Here is a 22,375-nt window from a genome sequence, read left to right on the forward strand (position 1 = left end):
AAAGAGGCCCTCAGGCCGGAAGCTCGGCCAACGGCACTCCAGGAAATCCGGCCGGTACCCCCCACCCAAGGGTGGGAGGCCGCACCATCATGGACACTCTCATTCCCTTTGACGAAGGGCAAAGGCCGTCGGGAGCTTTCACGGCAGGGCGTGGAAGGGTGCTGTGGGGCGGTGCCGAGTCGACCAAAGGGCATGAAAGCCGCGGCTGGGCAGGGCGACCTATGTCGGAGTCGGGTCTGGAGACGAGCGCAGGGAGATCCCGCCCGACCCGGGCGCGTGGGCAGCGAGGGTCACTGTGGAGGGGCTCCTCGCGGGGATGGCTTAGACTAGGCCCCTGTGGCCATGATTGGTAGCGGCAGCGAGAATGACGATACAATTTACGCATATTCTCTTGTCATCCCGAATTGGGCAACCCCGCGTGATCGCTGCAGCTCTCTGGGTTACTATTGTGGGGAGGATGGATGGCAAGATGTGATCGGATCGGGGCGGAAAGGGGCGAAAAGGGGCGATCCGTCGGTGAGACTCGGTGGAGTTCGGTAAGCCCTCCATCCCTTCACTCACCTTGGTCCGTATCAGGACATCCGAGCCATGGGGTTCCACATCTTCGGCTTCCTCTCTATCTGTCGGAACGTTCATCTAGTTTCTCAGCCGTCTGGGGAATTCCAGCTTCTTCTGTGTCATTGAACTGTATTTTAACACAAGCCGAGACGATCCGGCTGACGGAAGTAGCATCTTCCAGCGCGCTCCCGGTCCTGCTTTCGTCAGAGGCGGAACCCACATCAGAAGGGGCACTCATACAGCCACACACATCCTGTCGACTCGACCACCAAAGGAACTTCATCATCCGAGGAGCGTTACACGCTCTCCACACCAAGCAAGTCACCATGGCCGCCGTCACTCCCCGGCGCCGCCTCATCGGCCTCTCCACCAAGATGTACTTCTCCCCCTCCCGCACAAAAGAATACCTCGACGTACTGCTGCCCCGCCTCGCCACATGCCCAGGACCCCACGCCATCGACATTTTCCTGATCCCTGACTTTCTCTCGCTGCCCGCCGCCGTCACCCAGACCGGCACAGCCCCTCTGCTCCTCGGCGCCCAGGACTGCTACGCCGAAGACGCGGGCGCCTACACGGGCGAGGTCTCGCCCGCCTCCCTCGCCGAGCTCGGCGTCCGCATCGTCGAGCTGGGCCACGCCGAGCGCCGCCGCCTCTTTGGCGAGACGGACGCCAGCACCGCCGCCAAGGCTGCCGCCGCCGCCCGCAACGGCCTCATCCCGCTCGTGTGCGTCGGCGAGCTCGACCGGCCCCTGGCCGCTGGTGATGAGGCCGGGGCCCAGGCCGCCGCCGAGGCGCTGCGGCCGCAGGTCGAGAGCGTTCTAGCGGCCTTGCCGCCAGCGGCCGAGGTCGTGCTGGCGTATGAGCCCGTCTGGGCCATTGGTGCTGCGGAGCCGGCGGCTGCTGAGCATGTGCTTGGTGTCGTGCGGGCGGTGCGCGCGATGGCGTGCGTGCAGGGCCGGGAGGGGCGTGTGAGGATTCTGTATGGGGGCAGCGCGGGGCCGGGGACGTTCGAGAGGTTGAAGGGCGGCGTGGACGGGCTGTTCCTTGGGCGGTTTGGGCATGATGTCGACAGGTTTTGGAGGACTGTTGAGGAGGTGGCGAGTGCGTGATTGGGTCAGGGCCGGGTGATAAGCGAGGCTTCTTTTGGATGTGGATTCAATGAGTAAATATGTAGTTGTTTGTTTCCTCTCCGAGATCTATAGATATGGTCTTCAAATAGAGGTTAGCTGGATCTTCGCCAAGGTCAGGTCTTTGCTGAATGGCAGCTGATCAATCACCATGGTCGTGGCAATCATATCGTCCGATGGCGTTCACCCCAGCTACACTCAACAACCTCACACTGACCCGGGAGAAACAGTATTCAGACTCGTATCAAGTGTCGTGCGCCAGCCAGAATCTACATCATCTTACTCGAAGTGTAACCACAACCTCCACGACCTTGAGGCCATATCAGGAAAGAAATGGTGACTAAGCGAACACAAGACCAGCCCGGATGACTCATCACACTTGCCCATGATGATGGGCTCAAAGTACAGAATCCTCGTCGAAGGCACCTGCCCGTCAGACACCAAAAGCACACTTCAACCTCGAGACCAGGACAGGTACGACTTCTCACATTGCAGTCAGAAATTGAAGACCAAGGGCTGCACTTTCAAGCTTCTTCCAACGCTGTCCCGCCCTCGTCTGTCGAGCCCGCCCCTCCTCCAGCACTTGAACGACCCCACGGTCATCGCCAGGCAGGTCCCCTTGTCACATGAGACCCTGAAGCGTAGCCTTCAAGATGGCCTCTGATGAGCTCTCACAGGACACGAAGTCGGAATCCTTTGCTGAAGAAGCCGCCGACCAGGGCGAGATTCATGCCGAGATTCTGCAGCAATGTCAGTCCATCGCCGGCCGCATCTCGACGCTGATCGATGAGCTCCAGCAGCTCAAAGAGGTTGTCGACCAGCGACCAGTCGTCGGCTCCAAGCCGCTCCCATGGAATCAAGCCATCACGGGTCTCGGCGTCTTTGAACGCCTCGTGCTCTCGGAGAAGCGAAATGTCGACAATATGCTGAAGCTCTGCGAAACAGCACAGGACGACGACACGGATCTCGAGCTGGTGAACAATAAACTTCGCACCAAGCTCGATGCTTGCAACTACAAATTTCACGATCTCGTCTGGAGCACAGCCAAAAAGTGCCACAATCTTGTCGGCCTGCGGCGCGACTTCTCCCGCACCCCGGCTAATCGCAAGACCGACACGGTGATTGTCGATGCCGTCGTCAGTGGTGGTGCTGAGTGGATCAAGGTCGTCAACACGACGGAGAGGAGGCTGTTTTACGAGATGACGGATGCCGGATGGGACTGGGAAGACGACGAGGACGCCGACCCAGATGAGTCGCCATTACCGGAAGGGAGCGAGAACGACATTGAAGTGGCACGATTCGCCCGCCAGCTCGTCGCCGCCGCCTCCATCACGTATCACGACTACCGCCGACCAGCAGTCAGGATGCTCCTGACGAGAATCCGCGAAGGCGAAAATCACCATGTAGACAGGCTTCTGAACTTCATCCGAACCTTTGGAGGCGAAATCGACCTGACACTCGAGACTGTCTCTGACACCTCTGGCCTCCTCTCCCAGCCGACGCCGTCCATTGCGGATGCTCTTTCCCACCTTGTCATCACCGAACCATTCAAGGACTTCACCACGACCCTCAACGTCGACTGCTCCGTCTTCATGGCCCTGGCATCTGACTTTAGCCACATGGCCATCGGCCCCGGTTCAGACCTTCTCCGGTCCGCCCAGCACCTTATCGACGCCCGCGATGAGGTTGAAAACGGTCCACGACTGCTGACGACAATGTACCCCGCCATCAGCAGTCGGGATCTGGTATGCACGCAAGACGCCGCCGACACGTTCCTCAAGATTGCCTACGACATTGGTACCGAATCCGAAGTCGCACGTGCGCGCATTCTCTTTGAAGCATCGCAGGACGCACCCGTCGACGCCGATGCCAGAGCAGCTGATTGTAAGCGTCGTCTTGATGAACTCCGCACGCTGTCATGCTATGCCGTCCCTGACGACCTGCGTCTGCCCATCCGCACCGTCGGCACCATCACGTGGGACAGGGCCCAGCAGCTCGTTGACGCGCACGAGCTCCCCGAGGTTGCCCTTGTCGTCGGCCAAAAGGGCTCCGGCCTCAACGCTATGAACGTTTCCTCCTTCCTCTACGGCTGGAAGGCCCACCTGACGACCATCACGTCCAACTGGGAGGCTGCCAAGCGTCTCAAGACTGTCATCGAGGCCAACAGGGTCGCCGGCGACGACGTCGTCGGCCCGCAGATTTGGCGCATTCCTTTTGCGAGGAAACTGCTGGCCAAGCCGAAGAGCTCGGGCTTGCCGCCGCTGAAGACAAGGAAGGACCGGAAGAGGGAGAAGGTTTCGTCGCTGCAGAGGTGGGCTGGCGAGGACGGGCAGACAGAAAAGGCAACGCCTGAGACGGCCGCGTCATGACCCTATTCTTCTTGTTGGGTCCCGAGGATGGGGATATGGTTCTTTTTTGCATTGCGTTGGCCGGGTCTCGAGATTATGTACATGCTTTGGGGGTCGTTGGGATGTCTTGATGTGCACTGTGATAATCCCAATTCGCTCTTCGTTTGCGCGACGTTAGACCTAGAGTCTGGCACTACTGCAAGTTTTATCAATATTGAGACTGACTGCGCAAACCACTCATTCTTCCAGTCCGGTTACTTCAATGGCCGGACATGCTATGGGCTTAGAAACATTCCGATCTGGAGAAAGGTATGGGCGTGTAGACATGCTGTAGCAAGTTGGATAGGCCTATGTGGGGCCCTTGGTCGAGGCCGACGAGCACTGCGCCAGACTGCCCACAAAAGACTGATCAAAGTCTGAATGCCATTATGAACTGCGCTACTTTCGATTCAGCCCATCAATCCCATCATTCCGATTAGTCTAGTGGTTAGGATATCGGCTTGTCACCTTCACCAAAGGAAACATTCGCCGGGGACCGGGGTTCAATTCCCCGATCGGAAGATCATATTTTTGTTTGGCCATGCTGCTCGCTGGTCCCACTTCACGAGAGGGACTCCATTCACACAGAAATTCTCGCAAGGGTAATCAGCAATCCAGCATTATAAGAAGTGCCGGGTATCATTCATGTCCCTGGAAACTCAAGACACTGATGCCCTAGCTTCCTTTCCTCCACATTTGATACGTAGATCACCAGCCTGATACTCTGACCCAAACGTCCACGATCCGTTCGGCGGTCTCCTTTTCGCTGGAGTCGACCACCAGGTACCAACCGTACATGGCACTCGTGACGCAAGCATGGTTTGGATATATACGGATGCTCTGGCCAACTTCAAGGGGAATCGGATCCTGTGAATTCGACTCCCAGGCAAGAATAGAATGTTCCTGGCTGATCCTCTTCACAATCAGCCTTGTCTTGTTCCCAGGCTCAGCCGAGAATGACTTTGGCCCGATCACACCCCATCCAGAATATGCAGCACAGGGTTCCCTTCCGAGCCCGAGGGTTCCAACGGCAACGAGCGCTTCGGGTGTCTCTCTCTCGCCGTTGTTGTAGACGCTGACGACTTCGGCGACCACGGAGATGGCGACCTCATCATCAATTGCGCCAAGGAAACCCCGTGCCTGGGTCGACATTTGCTGAACATCAAGAAGCGAGTAGACTCCCGCGTGCAATTCCAATTTTGTTCGGAACCCGGCAGGAGTATTCTGCGTTATTTGTTGTATCGTCTGGCGAAGATGGTCTCCGTGAGGCGACCCCGCCGCCGCCGGTCGCGTGAGGTTCTCAATTGAGGCGACTTGAGGTGATGCCCCGACGCTGATGGTCAGCTGCTTGCCCGGTTTGAAATGCGTCGCGTTGTTCTGGAGCGCCTCGACGCAGCCCTTGATCTCATCTGCCAGATTGTCCATCGCTTGCTTCGCCGTAGAGTCGTTGTAGCTCAAACTGCTGTGGGAATAGAGACCGATGAGGTTCGCTTTGCCTTCAGCCTCCAGCTGAGCGATCTTCTCCAGTAGACTGTTCTTGTTGAGCCCGCTGGTGGGAGGCCGGCGCGGTGGTAGCCCGTATCGACCTTGACGTAAATGCCTGCGGAAAACCCGGCGAGTTCGTGAAAGCGCTCCACCGCGGTCAGTTGGGACGCATGGTCTATCATGACAGAGACGCTACCAGGGCCGATGCGTTGTCCGAGAACGGCCAGAGCCGCGGCCCGCGATGGTGGGAGTGGGATGCCGTAGAGGACATTGACGTTGCGGCCATTGTCCCTGCACTCCTCGAGAAGCGGCAGCACGTGCTCGAACTCCAGCAGCGTCGAGACGACAATGTTGACATCTTTGGACGTCTCGCCTACCTGGAGACGAGCAACTTCGACTGTCTATTACCAGAGTGAGCGGAAGAAGGCGGACGAATGAGGAGGCTTGTATTGCTGGCACCATTCACCTTGTGTGTCTTGACATGCGCACGGAAGCCGACGCCCAGGCTGTCGACAGCATCCAGCATCGTCTTGCAGTGTCGCTTCAAGGGGACGACATCGAGGACTGCTGCCGGCATGGGCAGTTCCGTGATGAGTTTCCCGACATAGAACCGGCGCAGTTCTTCGACGTCGGGCGTGGGTCTTTGAGGGGCGGCCATGGCGTTCAACGATTATGCATGAATTGAGGTATTCAGGATTCACGAACCGAGTGATTGGGATGAGTGATGGTCATGTTAAACCCATACAAGTATTCTCGTCCTCTTTATACTTTGCTAGCGGCCTGGACTCAGCACTCGATCTTACGTGTAGACTCGATTAGTAGTCTGAGGGGTTCGTTAGTCTGGCGGATAAAGACAAGTCCGCCGCAGCCCCCATCGCTGTCAATAAGGCGCAGACTTTCTACGAGCGACTGGTCGCCATTGGCACTCTTCAGTGAATCATTTGTAGAATTACGGTCGTTTCAGTCCTTTGAAAATGTCGTTCTCAGCTGTGGCGGGCTGGTTCAACATTAGGCGTGCAAATCATGGGGGCGGAGTTTACTTCGTCCGCACAGCCCATGATAGACGACCAGCGATCGGAGGACTAACCGCGGGGTTGTATATGGTTCCAGGAATGATTCACCGGTTGCAGATTGAGCACAAATTTAACATAAAGTAGCTGAATATATTTCTTTACTCCCACAACACACATTGACTTTTTTGTGGTTGAGAATGGCGTAAACGGATCCCTCGTCCAAAGTAGTTCAGTGCGCCTGTCGTGGCGGCATTGTGAGCCAGCCCGGCTCTCTAGTCAGACAGAACCCCTGATCTCAATATACTTCTAATTAGGAAATTGAGCTGATATTAAAGGAAACGACCTCTTGCGGACGACCAATCACCAGATCGTAAGCATCGATTGCCGGCAAAGTCAAAAATCCCTCCTCATGCAATCAACAGCAGAATAATCGATTCCAGGGAAAGCGTGGGGCGTGCTCGTGGGAAGGAGGCTCGACGGGCGCAGTCCTCTTCATAGCCCCCATCGTTCCATACCCATTTCTCGTCGACCTCATTGCATTATGAGGTTTGGGCTGGGATGAAAGAACGGTCTCGTCAGTGACTAGTTCTGCAGACGTAAAGCTGTCTGCTAAACTGTCCGCTACACTGTCTGGCTGAGATGGTGTTGGTGTTGTCTGTTGCGTAATGTGTATCGAGATTGGCCGTTCATCCCAAACCGATGTGTCGGTGGTACCAAATGTTGGTGAATCTGGCAACTCAGGGGGTTGAAAATTGCTACGCGGCATGTTGAGCTTTCTTTCCTCTGGAGACGGAGCGCCGTTGCGTAGCAAGATTGTTGCGGATATGCCTGCAACACCTACAGGATCTTGTTCGAGTGACTGTGCCGCCATATTGATGGCGGCTGAACGGATGCCTTGGTCAATCATGAGCTGGCCGCCTGGCTGTTCAATCATGGATCGATTGTCAATTTCCGAGAGGTTTGTATCCGCTCGTCTCGGTGACTTCGATTTCGCGATGCCGTAGGAGGGGTCGTCCCTACAAATTTGTACCAGCTTCTCAAAGAACTCGACGATCTCATGTGACTGCGCTCGCTTGTTCGGGTTCATTCGCAGCATTCTGTCTTCGATGAAGTCCAAAACATCGAGTAGCAAGTCGCTGCAGCTCTGATCTTGACGAAGAAGACGTAGTTCCTAGTAGTCACATTTTAGCGGCTGTGAGCCTTTTATCATGAGTGTTGGGCAACGCACCTGGATGACCGAGGGTTTCATTCTCGCGGTTCTAATAATCTGTCCATCAACTGATTTAACCTCCTCGTCAAAGAATGAATCGTCAAAAAGGATATCTGTGGGCGGGTTTTCAGCCCCAGGATACGTTTGTACCTCGCTCCCGTTAGAGTCACGATTCCTCTTTCCAGCAAAATCGTCAGTGTGAGCCCAACCGAGGAGATACCATCCAAGAAATTCGAGGAACACGCAGCCCAGTGGCCACACGTCGTAACTTGGATTGACAGATCCATTGACTTTAATCTCGGGGGAACGGTAGCAAAGTGAGAGACCAAACTGAGGACCAACAATCTCCTGTATGGACCGAGTTCCATGACACGCAGCCAGACCAAAGTCAGAGATCTGAAAGTTTCCGAAGGGATCGCCTTTCCCCTTGAAGCAGAGAATGTTACCAGGCTTGAGGTCGCCATGACGGCCATATAGAGGCTTAACCTTCCCTGGCAACTGGAGATACGGCTCCTCATCGCTCGTTGGCTGATGGACGGCATCAACACCCCTAGCAATGGCAAGCAACTGTGTCATGAGCCACAATGGGAGTGTTTTATCTTTATCCCGGAGTCGTGGCTGCGCGGAGTGGTTTTCCCAGAATGCTGTAAGGTCGCCGCCGTGGGCCCAAGGGAATAGAAAGCTGTATTCTCCGTCTTTCTCATAGCTGGCCAACATTGTGATCACGTTCGGGTTCTTGCGAACTCTTAGTAGATTGTTGCGCTCGTTCCAGAAGCGCTTTTCGTAATCCTGCTGGGAAAGGGTTCCTTTTTGAAGACGTTTCCGGGCGAAATATAAATGTTGGTTGTCGTCCTTTTACACGGTTAACTCTCGTTCAAAAGTTAAAACATAAAGAGAGCGGAGGGAAATCAAAAGGCGATATACAAGAAATTTACCTTCTCATGAGGATAGTTGTGATGCGCGGGATGAACCACAATCTTTTCAACCTCTCCGGAACCCCCATAGGCCTTCGCGGTACCGGAATCACGGCCAAATGGCAGTATAGTCTCGCTCCTTAACTTAAGGTGAGGACATTTATGATCAGCCATGTCGAAAAATGGAGCAGTCACCCTCCATTGATAATAATTGAAAGTATCCAGAACCCTTCTCGTCCAGTGTCTGATAGGAAGGGGCTCCAAGACACCCCCTATCTCCCGAGAGACGACCTGTTTCGTGAAGTCGATGGCTAGAGGAAGGTGGCAGTCGTATATGCCATGCTCAATGAAGAGTTCAATATCGTCTGCCTTGTCTATAGATGCTAGGATTGCGAAGATCTTGCGCCGACACGTTTCTCTCATAGGCCGCCGCAGCCTTTTAGGCTGGCCGGGAGAGTCGCGTGGATCCGGTACTTTGTGCCTATCCAGAATGGCATCTGTAATTTCTTGCAAGTTGCTCTCGGGGTATCTGGAGGGAATCTTGCAGATTTCGAGGTATTTCTTTACCCGCTTCTTGACCATCAATGCCCCCAGCTCATCGTAGGGCAAAAATTCCGCAAAACCTTCCAGATGCTGTGCGCGTAGGACCTGATCATCCCAATTTTCATCTGGAGAGGAAATACGACCCTCTGAATTGCAGTCGGAGATGTCGAGAGAGCTGAAGTCGCCGTAGACATTAGGCGCGTTGTCGGTCCTAGGGTCAATACCCTTCAAAGGGTCGATCAAAGAAGAACCTCCCTTGCGGGCCGCACTAGCTTTTGTAATTGAATATTTGAGCTGAGCCTCTTCGCCGTTGTCGACGACCTCCGATAGGTTCGAGGTAATATCGCTGCGTGCAACCCCGACGTCTTTTGCGTTCGGAGCACGGTCTATGTCCTTCAACCCGACATTTTCAGCCCTCCAAATAAGAACAGAGGGCAAGTTCTGTTGCTGGAATGAAGAACTCTGCAGACAAAATCCTCATTAGCCTCTGCCTGGTATAAAGCCCCGGGAAACAGCTGAGGCGTGGATTGACACCTTCGTGATTGAATATTTACCATTGAAGCGAAGTCTACGGGCCTTTGTTTGCGTGATGTTTTTTTGGAGTTATCGGGTCCGTGAAGCAAATCACCTAATTTACACTCGTTATGGCGACGGAGCTGATAGGATGTCTTTTATCGAGTTGATACTGCCGCTTGGCAGCGAAGGCTAGACATGCCATGCGCTACCGAGCTCCAAATAGGTAGAGGCATAACTCCCCGCAATGTCCTGCATTTTGGTGTGGTTGCAGGAGGGCTGCCCGCATCGAGTATTGTAAAATTAGTTTCATCACAGCCTTTCCAAGCATCAATTTGTTGACCAGGCCGCCTGGGGCAGTGCTGAAGACTAAAGGAAAGGCGTGGTCGAGTCGGCGAAAGAGGGCAGCAGCAGGCTGAGTCGGTTAACTGAGATCAATACAGCATGAAATGGTGTGTGCTGGGTAGTGGTGGGATTTGTTTCAGGCTGTCGCCGAAGTGGACGAAGTCGCTGATGGCGTTGGCACAAACGCCCACGAGAAGCGGCCCCCATGGCCAACCTTGGGGGCCTGTCAGTTGATGGGGCCAGACCTTGCATCACGCATTTTCGAATACTAAGACCGAGATAATTGCCCCCGTGGCTACCTGATGACACCGAAATCGAAGCTGTGTCTTACTCACGGAACCGCCTTGGCGCCTACTTCAAGCTGCAATCAGCACCCCATATCACGAGTGACATGTCGTCAGCAGCCTCGCAAGGCAATATCACCGAACCAAGATGCGAGTGGAGTAGTAAATTCGTGGCCCTTTGATTGGAGGCTCCAACTGGTGTTGGTTGGTTGTCTCATACGTTGATTGGCTTTCATTGCCTGCACACCGATCCTCAATCAGCACTGCCACGGACTTTTTACACTTTGCTAAAGGATCGCCACTTGTCTCCGTGGTCGGGAAGCATGTGCTAGACGCCGAGGAGCTGCACTCTTGGGGCTGTAACTGGCTTTGCCCCATGTCTGCTTCCACGGGACCCTGCAGCCTGATCCCCGAAGCCACTACATTTGCAGCTTTATGGGGCAGCATGACGCTGTGTTGGGAAGAGAAAAATTGCCTTATCTAAATTCATCAAGAGGGAGACAGAATAACTTAAATCGTGAAAACACCCTGTCGGTTGTCCTCACGCACGAGAAGGACGGCTCCTGGTCAGACAACCACATATAACGCCCAAAGCGTCCTCACCCTCGGTACGAAACCGCCCAAGCGAATAACGTCTGCGGCCATGTCTCAGGAATCATCAACATACTGCAGAAACCGAATTGACAGCATGCCAGTCCAAGGGACCTTGTCGACGCGGGCTACCAGTCCAGATCGCTTGTTCCGAGCACTCAGGAACAAGCTTGGGCCTGGGGGATTCGCCGTTGAGGTTCGCCACGACAAGTACAACATCAGAGCTGCAACACCGCTTGAGATCGTGAGTTTGCAGTCGCCGCACATGAAGATAGAGATTGTAATTCTGACGCACATGAAGAGTTGCGAAGGGCATAACCCGATCATTAGCTGAGGGATAGAAGACGGCAGTATGCACACCCATCACCTCTAGAATTTGGCCTTTGAGATCATTTGTTTTTTTGGTGTTTATCGGTAAAGATGAAGGTCCCTGTTGCTGTGCTCTAGATCCTTTGTTTTTCATGGCTTCGGGGAAGAAGGAAAGATTGGGGGCAGGGGTTGACTTATGGCACGAGAGATTGCGCGTGACAGGAATCCACTAACAGCCAAGAAGAATGATAAAGATATTGTTCAGCAGTGTCCCAAGCAGTCAATTTAGCACAGCTTGCAAATGAACAGAGCCAAAGAGTACACAGGCCACCGTCTTTCATACCTTCTAGATCTGCTCGTAATGTTCGATTGCCGCCAGCGACATAAGCTGCGATTGCTGTACCTACAGACAAGTGAGCAGCTCAGGTCAGCGACAGAAGACCGAGGGGGAGTTGCGTACCGCATCGAGCCGCCTAGGGATTTGATACTCCCACCTGCCGCGTTTACGCTGTGTCATTGGAAGTCCGTTAATATGACCACAGGGATGAAAATGGCTGGAGTGAGGCGGGGCTGGGGGCAGGGCGGGGGCTTGGGCTGTGCATCGTGATACCTCCGGGCTGTGTGGGTGGACTTACCTTTACAGTGAAAGCACCAACACCGAACAGTCGAGAAAAGAAGTTCTCGATGTTAGACTTTTCCAGGTATGTGGCTCTGATGTACGCGACGGCCATTGCGGGATGTGCTATGCGGGCACCCTCAATCATGCACTACGATATGGAGTTCCTAGGATAGAATTAGGACGAAAGGTGGGAGATGATGGGTGTCCTCCTAATCACAGCGTATGGAGTACAAAGACAAGTGAAGTGTATTTAAACCAAGAGGTTTCTACCGCATCTGGGCACAGCCTACTGGAAGGTGTATCAGGCTACGCGGTAGCGCGCACCATTGGCGGGCGGTAGGCTGCATGGGACGGAGGCAACATCTCAACAAGAGGGTGTGACCATGTAGCAATATACATGCACGGTGAAGTGTCTTTCGCATTGGTGACCTAACCCAATTCCCGCCACTAGTAGTTGATAGGCGAACTCGTGGGCTGACCAGGCTTGCACAGGTGCATTCTTGCCAGAGTGAATACGAATTCGGACACCGAAGGCCCTCTCCCAAGGACAACACAACATGAGCATAATTGGCGAGGTATGCCTCAGAGATATTTCCAGCATCCAGTATAGGCCGTGAGTAAGTCACGGTAGCTGCGCAGTATCCATAATTCTCTCACTGGGCCATGCACAAATGGATTGGGTACGGGACTTCTCTGGCTTAAGCGCCAGCGACTTGGAGCGGTGTTTCGAATACCACTGGAGCAGCAGCACAGTCGTCAAGCTCTCCAGCACCGGCAAGGTAAGTGCGACGATGATTATAAACTCATGTACCTACTGTCAAGACTTTAAGTTAATCATTTAGTTGCTTACTCGGTCGTTGAGCTCGGAAAAAGACTGGCAGAAGTGGCTCGACAATGCAAGTGCTCCTACAGATCCATACCATCGCTCGTTATTGACCGTAGTGCCATGAACAGGAGGTACCAGATATAGATGATAAAAATGTCGATGGAGGGTTGATTCTTATGTGAGTAAATCTTGAGAAAACCTTCGTCAATTGACATTCATCCTAACGATCCAATTCAAGTTTGACCAGCCGATGCGATCGACCGAAACTGACTGTTGAGTCCGCGGAGCTATGTAATGAGAAAGACATGAACGAGAAAGTCTCAATCGCAGATGACTCGACTCTTTGCAACCCAAGCCGATCAAACACGCAGAGGTCCGAGGTTGTACTTCGGGAGAAAGAAGGGCAAAACGACTCAGGTTCAGGGGCAACTCGAAGCATTCGCGACTTGCCGTTTTCACGCGAAATTTTCGAGACCATCATAAGAAGATTCCACACTCACGGCACTTTGACGAGAACCATCAGCAGGGCCGATGTATCTGCATTTTCAGCAAACAATGTTTCCATGCAGTCAGCTGAAGGTGGTTCCTATCGTTCATATGGTACGTCCACTGGTACTTGTCATCATGTTGAGACAGCATGACTGATTGCAGTTCTCCTCGGATAGTCTACAATGCGCGAACATCCAATGAATGGGAGGGAGACCTCGCTATGACAGCAACTTACTTCCCATGCCGTCAACTCACGTTTGGAATTCTCTTTGGCTGCACCAAAACGATTGAAGATAAAGTGCTCAAGCGGCTGAGTCTGGTTGGGTCGGATGCCATTCATCCAATGATTCCCTTTGGCATCATGGCTGAGATTGAGCGTTCTAGGCATATAAAGCTTGTGGAGAACTCCATTGATGGCCTGGAGGCGAATATTGATCAGCTCAGCGAACGCATCGAAACCCGTGGCGAGGCAAGCCAAGAAGAGTTAGACAGGCGTAGCCGCGATCGAAAAGAGGCGTGGTTAGACGCCGCCCATCTGAGGAATGTGCTCATAAACTGGCAGAACCAGCTCAAACACATGGCAAGACATGCCAGACTCCTGCAATCAGCGCCGATGATCGATGCGCCGCAGGCAGTGACTACCAAAGAAAATGGGCATGGGCTCCAGGATACCCAGCACAACGAAATTTTGGAGTGCCGAGCCCTTGAGGCAAGCAGTACTCGCATAGGTGACCGACTTGAGGCCATTGTGGAGGAGTACGACGAAAAGATCCGTGACTCGGCCATGAGGTTAGATGGTATGCCCATGGCGACGCAATGGGTAAGACAACATATTGCCGTCATCCATTGAACGCATGATATCTGGCTGACATATCTGTTGCAGTCATATTCGGACACCAACGTTGAGATCGCTCTTGCAACGACCCGCGATTCGAAGCATATGCGCTCTATTTCGCTCATCACCATGATCTTCTTACCAGGTACCTTTTTGGCTGTAAGTGGTTGCCCAGATGGCACGATGCCTTGACAACTAATCACCACCGCCTCAGACCATCTTCTCAATGACTTTCTTCGATTGGGGCGACGGAGCAGGGAAAGCGAGGGTGTCGGGCATGATTTGGATATATTTCGTATTGGCCTTTGGCTTTACCACCGTTACTCTCGGAAGCTGGTATTTTTGGACATCCCGTAGACGTCGTACCAAGAACATATGTCGTTGCTAGCGATGGTCTCAATGAATAGCTCTTGGACGAGCGATCAATATTTTGTCAGAGGGTTGCAATTCGTACCGCCGTTTAATGGCGTGTCTTGTTCCCTGAGACCCGCACAGCAAATACTCCACCACGGAAGCTCGTTCATGGTCAAGCAGTGGCTGAGTAAGGTCTTTGATGACCGCGCGCTGACAGCCTGCAGCCTGCAGCCTCGTGCAACTTGCTCTACAAGTGAATCCACTTTGCTGCATACCTGGAAAACAAGCAGGCTGCCTCCGAGACTGACAAACCTGGCATTTTTAGCCTTTGCATATATTGGGCACCTATTTGCCTGACAATCCACCATAAGTCTGGGTTGACTTCTATCGCTCGAATTTGACCATCAAACAAAGCAGAGCACACAATGATAAAAGCATCACCCCAAGAACTGTCATCAGACGACCTATGGGAACTGTTGCACGACCACAAAGTGGAAGGCCTGAAGGACGATCAGTCATATTGGCCCCTCTCCACACTCCAGAGATGCCTGACGCCGGAGGTCGTTTCGAGAAGCCTGATTATACCCGAAGGCCCTAACAGTAAGTTGACAAGAGAGTCCCTTGTTCGCCAGATATGTTACCCTGATCCTGAGAAGGGCCACACATATATTCAATTATTTGCTCTTCTCGTTATGTGCGACAAGCTCAGTGATGCAAACGTCATCTTCGACAAGCGGAGCGCCATTTGTGATGCCGACCTTCCTCTGCATTATGATCACAAGGCCGAGAAAGCCTTTGAAAAGGAAAAGTACAGAAGCCTCGTTGGAATGTTTCATTAGAAGTTCTTGGAGACGGAAAGACTCAGACGCCTTTGACAGATGGCAATGGCGTTTCTGCCCTCATGTATTTCGGCGCAGGAAGCAGAGGTGCACCTCACAGCAGACTGGGGACCAAACACATACTTCCCTGGATTTCTCATGGGCCAGTCAGCGAATGGCTTGCGGATGACGACACTCGTGGTGGTGCATTCGGCGACGTTTTCAAGAGAATGTTGCATCCTGGTTGCCACACTTTCGACCCGCTCCTCCAAAAGGGAAGTGCCTTTGAACAAATCTGATACCCTTACTAACTAACCTTCAGCTGGACTTGAAAGCAGAATTTGTTGCAGTGAAGAAGCTCAGGGGAGGTTGTGAAGACAAATTTCGTCACGCGCAACGCGAGGCTGATCAGCTACGCGTCTTTGACGGCCGACTCCATTCGCACCTGGTCACCCTACTTGCCACCTACGAGATGGATGGCGAATACTTCTTTCTTTTTCCATACGCGGAACATAACTTGGAATGTCTGTGGGACAAGGAAGTACAGCCCAAAGATATGCAAGACCCAACGACTGTGCGGTGGCTTTCTCGCCAGATATGTGGACTTGTTGGAGCAATGGCTCAGATACACGAGCCACGCAAGATTGCGCCTGGAAAGTATGGCCGTCACGGCGATATCAAACCCGACAACATCTTATGTTATCGCACCCATACGAGCTATGGGTGGCATCTTGTTATTTCCGATTTAGGTGTCTCCGCGCTGAACTCGGAAGACTCTCGGTCTAATGTGCCGGGGGAAGTTGTTCCAGAGATTCCCGGTTATCGTCCACCAGAATGCGACATTCGAGGCGGCTCCATAAACAGGCTTTTCGACGTCTGGACAATGGGATGCCTCATTTTCGAGATGCTGGCGCAAGTAGTAGGTGGGATGACGCTCCGAGATGAATTCGATCACAAAAGAACCACATTTTTCATGATTGGTGGGGGTAGAACAAATGTGTTCTACGACCTCGTTGAGCTGGAAGGCGGCAGCTTCAGACAGTCCGTCAAAGCAGAAGTCCTGCAGGTGAGCAAAGTTTTGATAGGATCTTGGATGTTGCGCCCCCTGCGCTGAGTCAAACCTTAGAGCTCATTCTGATAGAAACGTGTCCCGTTTAGTGCTTCGACGTTTTGAGGGCTCATGACAGGTCATCGCAATACATCCGAGATGTTGTAACGGTCATCGAGGATCAGATGATGGTCATTCTCCGGAGGGACAAAACCTTGGTCAGGTCGACTTCAAACGAGCTGGTCAAGATATTCGATCATTTGCACGACAAATGTCAACGGGACGAAAAATACTGTATTTCACTGTCGAATCCAAGTCTTCCTAATGCGACCAGGGAGCCCGTTGCGGTATTGGTAGAGCTCAATAAACGGTCTCTCAACCAACTACAAAGACAGCCTGTGCAGAAGCGTTCCGGCCGGGAAAAGGTTTCCATGGATGCTAGCAAGATGAAAGAGTTAGACTTTGTTCATCCACAGGGCGGGACAGCCGGTAAGCAGTTGGGAGTTCCTGGTTAGTAGCGCCATGGGAGGTATCACCGGCGGGTTGGGTGTATCTCGGAAATGGAAAGAAGAATGATAAAGCCAAGAGATAGCAACATGTCTTTACCCACGCAATATGGTATGATTAGGCCAGGCTAACGAAATACCTCGTCAAGCCGCGCCGCAGCGCCAAGGATTTGCTCGTGAGCATGGCCGCGTTTGGGGGGGGAGGCAAACACACTTGAAGACCTCGTGTCTACGTATAACACCAAGCAAGGAGAAGAAGAGCGGCAAGAAGAGTGTAGTAGAAGAGGAGCCTTTTGAGGGACTTTCCAGGCCTAAACTGCAAGATTAGAGAACTTTGATGCTTCAGAATCGCGCAGGTTGACTACCTCTTGCAGGAATTGAACGCGTAGGAAGGTTAGCGTATATAGAGTTAATAACCTAGAGGTAGAAGGTCGGTCCTTGAAAAAACTGCTGTAGGGCCAGACCTCATTCGAGTAGAATCCAGAAATGAGCAGTAAGGTGATTGAGTAGCTTCGGGTTTCTCATTTACATTGACGAGGTGATTTGTTACTTGGACAGCTATGAATGCTTGTTTATTCGCCGGCCTGCGCTGCTTTTGGTACTTGTAGGGGTAGTCAGCATTTTCTTGCCTCTGATAGCCTGCACGAGCTGCGTGTGAGAAGATGGCCTTGAGCTCCGCGTCAATGCTAGACTCTCTTCTCCATATATCTTTCGCGATACCGAGAGTTAGCAAGGGGAAATATCTGACAGACGTAATTATGATGCGAACCTGGAATCCCGTCCAATATCCTTGCAGTTTCTTAAACTAGTGTTCACCAGAGGGACCCTGTATCGCGGGTTACTAGCACGCCAACAACAAGGAATGAGTCTAATCCGGTAGGTTATGCAGGTCAGGAGACACAAGCCAAGTACGTCAAGGTAAAATTTTAGCAGTTGTAGTCACCCTGACACCACCTACTTATCAAGTCTCACAATAATCACCCAGCCGTCGTGCGATCGTCAAGCGGCGGATTTACCCAGCTCACCCGCTTGGCATCAGTGGCGTGATGGTAGTGAGCTTTCGACGCAGCTTTGACCTAATACCAGTTGCTTTCGAATGATCATAAGAGGTCTATTATTGATCGTGTCGTCCTACATACATGGTTTTGCCGCCACAAGCCGAGTGTACAGCCGAAAAAAGACGAATATCGCAGTACTGCCTGTTAGAGACCGGGACAGGATCAATAGCTAGCCACCGGCCTTGGCCACCGACGGTCGCGACGGGTGTGACATCCATTTCGGCAATGGGTAACGATGCATTGTCCAAAATAAGAGGAGTGCCATAAGAAAAGGATTGACCGCGTGCGCTAGGTGCCGCTGTCGAGCAGGCAAAATTTCATGCATAGCATTTCCAAGCACATACAGTAGGAGCCAGATTTCCACATGGTCCTCCGTCGAACCTTGCGTACACCCATTGCGGCACAGTCGAGCAGCAATCTCAGCACACTCTGGGGTAAATCGCGATAGGTCACATCCTGTCAGGGATCAAGCACTGTATCTCGAGCAGCCCCTGTCTCGCGGGACTGGTCCGCAGTACCCTGGAAAACTCAAATGATCCGCTGGCCGGCGGAAGGCAAACGAACACCACAGGTTGGATTAGGGGCGGCCTGCCGCTTGTATTTAGCCAAAAACACGCCCTTCTAGCCCATGCCATGATTAAATCACGCAATGGTGCTCAACGGCATCGTCGAGGCGTGCAGTAGATTCTTCATTCTGAGGCGTCAACCCGACAGAACAGAGGAAATTATTCGTCGAGATGTCGATTGATTGGGGTGCGGCGCTGGCACTTTCCATTGCTGCCTACCTGGCATGGTGCCTTCTTGCCTATTTGAAATCTCCCCTGCGTCGATACCCTGGGCCCTTCTTTGCCAGTAAGTGCGCGTAGGGCCGTCACGCTCGATCTCAAAATATCGGCAGCGTGAGCGTACTATGCGTGCTGACGACGATGTAGAATTTACCAATCTCTGGCGGGTTTACCACACACTGCGTGGCGATATCCACCTAGTAAACCTGCGCACACATCGAAAGTATGGCCCTGTGGTCAGAACAGGGCCCAATAATCTGGACCTCGATGTGCCCAGCTTGGTCAAGACCATCTACACTACAGACCACAAGTGGCTGAAAACGGAATTTTACAAACCAGCGAGCAACATCGTCAACAGAGAACCTGTACCCAATCTCTTTAGTCTCATCGACCCGGCCGAACATGCAAGGCAGAAGAAGCCTGTCGCCAAGCAGTATTCGATGACAAGTGTGCTTCAGCTGGAGCCACACTTTGATGAAGCCATTCGACTGCTGTGCTGCCAGCTTAGAGGGCGTTTCATGCACGAGTGGGTCCACGATTGCTGTGAATTTGGTTCCGATTTCGACTTGGGTCAATGGATCAAGATGTGTAAGTCCCCGAGTACTGCACCATTCTCTGCTCGGGTCTTCCAAGCTGACAGGCTGTGTAGACGCATGGGACGTCATTGGCCAGATCACTTTCAGCAAACGCTTTGGATACCTCGAAGCAGGCAAAGACTTTGATGGGCATCTATGGTTATCCGAGATGGGGTCTGACTACCTTGCCAGCGTTAGCCAGTTGCCCATTCTTGACCGCTGGATCGACAAGAACCCTATCATACCAATCGGCGGTGCAACAGTGCTACTGGGACCGACGCTGCAATACGTGAAAGATCGATTTCAGGGTCGAGACAAAGCCACCCACGATGAAAGCAAGCCTGACTTTCTGGACAAGTTCATTCAGGCGAGGTCTGAGAATCCTGACGTTGTCGACGGTAGGCAGATTGTCAGCTACCTTGCCATCAACATGCTTGCTGGGGCTGATACGACCGCCATTACCATCAAGGCGGTGCTTTATTACGTACTGCGTACGCCGGGTGTGGGGGCGAAATTAGAGGCCGAGATTCTGGCCACGGAGTTCTCAAAGCAGCACAATGTACCGCCGCCATATTCCGAGGTCAAGTCGCTTCCGTACCTCGCAGCCGTCATTCGCGAAGCAATGCGGCTGCATCCTGGGGTTGCCATGACTCTCCCGCGTTATGTCCCTGCAGAAGCCCAGGGCAGCCAACTCGTGCTGCCTGATGGGTCGACTGTTCCGCCAGGTATCAGCGTTGGGATGAACCCATTCGTACTAGGTCGCAACGAACAGACTTGGGGAGTTGACTCTGATGAGTTCCGACCTGAGAGGTGGCTTCGAGACGAAGGCGCTGATGAGACGAAGGAGGGTTTTGCTGAGAGACTGCGGGGCATGGACAATGCCGATTTCACGTTTGGCGCAGGCTCGCGTGCATGCATCGGGAGGCACCTCGCCTTAGTCGAAATATACAAGGTCGTTGCTACACTCTTCGCCTCATACGAGATTCAGATTATGGAGCCGGAGACCGAGTGGTGGGTACGGAACGGCTTCTTCCTCCGGCAGCAGGGACCTCGAGTAAGAATGCGTCCTCGCAGAGACATGTGAATAAATTAGGCGAGCAAAGGAGCGATAGAATCTGCATCAAGTCATGTATCCAAGATCTTATTCGAGGGCAAGATGCTCCGGCGCTCGGTCCACCAGAAATTAGGTTGGGCTACGTCTTATCATTAGCTTTATACTGTGCGGAGGAACATCTGCAGCCGTAGTGTTGATGATTAGAGTAGTCTAGAGACATCCTCTTGGGTAGCGATGCTCAGGGCTTCTCAAGTCATTGGCAGGGAGAATCGCCCGGCTCATTGTAACGCCTTTACGTGTCAAGCCAAATTTCATGGGCACTCTGGCGTGTTACACAGATTCCCGACAAAAGACCGTCGGATCTGAAGTTTTGTGTGTCCTTAATTGATCGCTAAATACCAGAATCCGTTCGCTTTTCCGTTTCGTATACGTCCATGTACAAATACAAGCCCTTAAACCGTAAACAAGCCGGCGTCCCATATATCTCCTAAGCTTGAGTGGTCGATCTCTTGAACTTTGTATCGACACGGATGCTGTGAAGTGGGATGTCGTCGGCGTCATCGTCACAGCGATCTGCCTTGGGTGTGCTTGTCACGGTGAAACCGTACCCCTTGACATCAGGTCTCAGGGCGGCATCACTAGGTGACACCATGGTCGCGCCCAACTCCTCGCTCGTATATCGGGACTCATTGTCGTCGGAGGCCCGTCGGGAATGTTCGTCTTTGTTTGATCGTTCCGAGGTGGCGGCGGACTTGTTCGCAAAGTCCTCACGGGACGAGAGGCGCTCGCTGAAGTTTCCAGTCTTCTTGGAGCGCAGACCCATGGACGACGCGCCCCTCGAGAAAGCGTCGCTGAGGCTGCCCTTGATGCCCAAGGATCGTGCAAAAAACATCATGACCGGTCGAAGGGTAGGGAGGCAAGCGGAAACGATACCCGCCGACATTTCGATTGCCGTCCAGCCGACCGTTGGAGCCAGTGTGTAGGTTGGGTCGGTGGCGGAGTAGGTGAAAAGCACACTGGTGCGGTATGCAGACGCGAATACAACACTAGACGTTGTCAGTTGCCAAAATATCGATCTATACTGGGATACTGGAAGAGAAACGCACAAGAATCCCAAGCTGAATGCGAAAGTGAGACCAATCTTTTCGATCTGCTTCAGTTGGAGTTTCCAGATGGGCGGAATCGGCATGAGAAGGATGACAAGATCGGTGAAGATGGTCGAAGCCGCGTTGGCGATCCATGTGCCGACCTGGTTGATGCATCGTCCAGGAAGATGCGGGTACCAGAGCTTCTCGACCGGGACGCAGATGAAGATGAAGAGAAATGTGATGCAGACTACCCACGCCATGACAAATGCGCCGACTCCCCATGCCATCCTCTTGAAGTAGGGAACGCGGAAGATGCGGTAGTACATCAACAATAGACTCAGCTTGGTCCAGCCGAGGTTCCAGGCGTAGAGGACTTCAGCTACGACAAGCCATTTGGCCATCATGACAATATCCTCGAGGTCCACGAGATCGGCGTGGATGCCCATACCGCAAGAATGCATGGCAAAAATGAATCCAACAACGGCAAGGTTCCAGCCCTGTTCGCAGTGATGTCAGAACTCAGGGCCAAAAGTTGCTGGGAAACAATGGGTTATGCGTTGAAGTTAAAAGTCTAACATACCATCGAGAAAATGATCATCCAATCATCCCACCACAGCTCTTGACCCTTGAATCGCCGACTGACGAGCCGCAATACGACAGAGGCAAGGGCCAGCACGGTCATGGAAACAACAACTTGGATCATCCATGGCTGGAGATTGTTGGGGTTATAACCCGGCAGGCCCGGAAGCTGAGACTTCGATGACATGTCGTCCTGCGGAATGCTTGAAGCGAAGAAGAAGTTGGGAAAGAAACAAACAAAGATGCAGAAATCATGTCTAATATTTGCGGTTCTCGGAGCTTTTTAGACATATATTCTTCACGAATGCATGCTACTGCTTTGCGCTCCCACCCACCATCCCGTCACCCCCCTGACGCTGATGGCAGAGGGTGGCTCGAACACGACAGGGATGGGGGGCTCTAATGGGTTCCCAGCCGGCAGTGAAGTTTCGCGGTGCCTGAAAAGGCGATTGATCAACGAGG

The 22,375-nt window shown here is 52.9% G+C and overlaps 10 protein-coding genes and 1 non-coding gene across 11 annotated transcripts in view; 8 read left to right on the top strand and 3 right to left on the bottom strand.

Annotated features, from left to right (window-relative positions):
• VDBG_07610 (dihydroxyacetone kinase) overlaps positions 1 to 362 on the top strand; it is a gene marked incomplete at both ends in the record, with an annotated part of 1,990 nt that extends 1,628 nt beyond the window's left edge. The window contains one exon of the mRNA XM_003002105.1: positions 43 to 362. Within this exon, the coding sequence (XP_003002151.1) occupies positions 43 to 330 (288 nt within the window). The remainder of the gene's footprint in view (positions 1 to 42) is intronic.
• Positions 363 to 884: 522 nt separating this feature from the next.
• Positions 885 to 1,667, top strand: VDBG_07611 (triosephosphate isomerase; the record flags this gene model as incomplete). The annotated part of the gene is made up of 1 exon (XM_003002106.1): positions 885 to 1,667. The coding sequence occupies one exon, from the start codon at positions 885 to 887 to the stop codon at positions 1,665 to 1,667; it is 783 nt and encodes a 260-aa protein (XP_003002152.1).
• Positions 1,668 to 2,338: 671 nt separating this feature from the next.
• Positions 2,339 to 4,054, top strand: VDBG_07612 (conserved hypothetical protein; the record flags this gene model as incomplete). Its single annotated transcript, XM_003002107.1, has 1 exon — positions 2,339 to 4,054. One exon carries the CDS (start codon positions 2,339 to 2,341, stop codon positions 4,052 to 4,054), a length of 1,716 nt encoding a protein of 571 aa, XP_003002153.1.
• Positions 4,055 to 4,502: 448 nt separating this feature from the next.
• Positions 4,503 to 4,594, top strand: VDBG_15166. The gene has a single exon. It is a non-coding gene; the product is annotated as a tRNA-Asp (tRNA).
• A 186-nt stretch (positions 4,595 to 4,780) lies between these two features.
• Positions 4,781 to 6,215, bottom strand: VDBG_07613 (conserved hypothetical protein; the record flags this gene model as incomplete). Its single annotated transcript, XM_003002108.1, has 3 exons — positions 4,781 to 5,703; positions 5,754 to 5,934; positions 6,024 to 6,215. 3 exons carry the CDS (start codon positions 6,213 to 6,215, stop codon positions 4,781 to 4,783), a joined length of 1,296 nt encoding a protein of 431 aa, XP_003002154.1.
• Positions 6,216 to 6,985: 770 nt separating this feature from the next.
• On the bottom strand, positions 6,986 to 9,794 carry VDBG_07614 (protein kinase domain-containing protein; the record flags this gene model as incomplete). Its single annotated transcript, XM_003002109.1, has 4 exons — positions 6,986 to 7,741; positions 7,799 to 8,632; positions 8,716 to 9,699; positions 9,792 to 9,794. The coding sequence occupies 4 exons, from the start codon at positions 9,792 to 9,794 to the stop codon at positions 6,986 to 6,988; spliced, it is 2,577 nt and encodes an 858-aa protein (XP_003002155.1).
• A 1,012-nt stretch (positions 9,795 to 10,806) lies between these two features.
• Positions 10,807 to 11,582, top strand: VDBG_07615 (hypothetical protein; the record flags this gene model as incomplete). The annotated part of the gene is made up of 2 exons (XM_003002110.1): positions 10,807 to 11,214; positions 11,272 to 11,582. 2 exons carry the CDS (start codon positions 11,068 to 11,070, stop codon positions 11,302 to 11,304), a joined length of 180 nt encoding a protein of 59 aa, XP_003002156.1.
• A 1,421-nt stretch (positions 11,583 to 13,003) lies between these two features.
• VDBG_07616 (conserved hypothetical protein) lies at positions 13,004 to 14,436 on the top strand (the record flags this gene model as incomplete). The annotated part of the gene is made up of 4 exons (XM_003002111.1): positions 13,004 to 13,324; positions 13,390 to 14,033; positions 14,097 to 14,207; positions 14,263 to 14,436. The coding sequence occupies 4 exons, from the start codon at positions 13,288 to 13,290 to the stop codon at positions 14,434 to 14,436; spliced, it is 966 nt and encodes a 321-aa protein (XP_003002157.1).
• Positions 14,437 to 14,827: 391 nt separating this feature from the next.
• Positions 14,828 to 17,102, top strand: VDBG_07617 (protein kinase domain-containing protein; the record flags this gene model as incomplete). The annotated part of the gene is made up of 5 exons (XM_003002112.1): positions 14,828 to 15,002; positions 15,242 to 15,438; positions 15,543 to 16,286; positions 16,379 to 16,778; positions 16,897 to 17,102. The coding sequence occupies 5 exons, from the start codon at positions 14,828 to 14,830 to the stop codon at positions 17,100 to 17,102; spliced, it is 1,722 nt and encodes a 573-aa protein (XP_003002158.1).
• A 1,455-nt stretch (positions 17,103 to 18,557) lies between these two features.
• VDBG_07618 (pisatin demethylase) lies at positions 18,558 to 20,276 on the top strand (the record flags this gene model as incomplete). Its single annotated transcript, XM_003002113.1, has 3 exons — positions 18,558 to 18,684; positions 18,765 to 19,205; positions 19,267 to 20,276. The coding sequence occupies 3 exons, from the start codon at positions 18,570 to 18,572 to the stop codon at positions 20,274 to 20,276; spliced, it is 1,566 nt and encodes a 521-aa protein (XP_003002159.1).
• A 457-nt stretch (positions 20,277 to 20,733) lies between these two features.
• On the bottom strand, positions 20,734 to 22,100 carry VDBG_07619 (integral membrane protein; the record flags this gene model as incomplete). Its single annotated transcript, XM_003002114.1, has 3 exons — positions 20,734 to 21,292; positions 21,353 to 21,831; positions 21,915 to 22,100. The coding sequence occupies 3 exons, from the start codon at positions 22,098 to 22,100 to the stop codon at positions 20,734 to 20,736; spliced, it is 1,224 nt and encodes a 407-aa protein (XP_003002160.1).
• Positions 22,101 to 22,375: the final 275 nt, after the last annotated feature.

The sequence above is a fragment of the Verticillium alfalfae genome, genomic scaffold (assembly GCF_000150825.1).
Source record: "Verticillium alfalfae VaMs.102 supercont1.10 genomic scaffold, whole genome shotgun sequence".
In the NCBI taxonomy this organism is placed as follows: domain Eukaryota; kingdom Fungi; phylum Ascomycota; class Sordariomycetes; order Glomerellales; family Plectosphaerellaceae; genus Verticillium; species Verticillium alfalfae.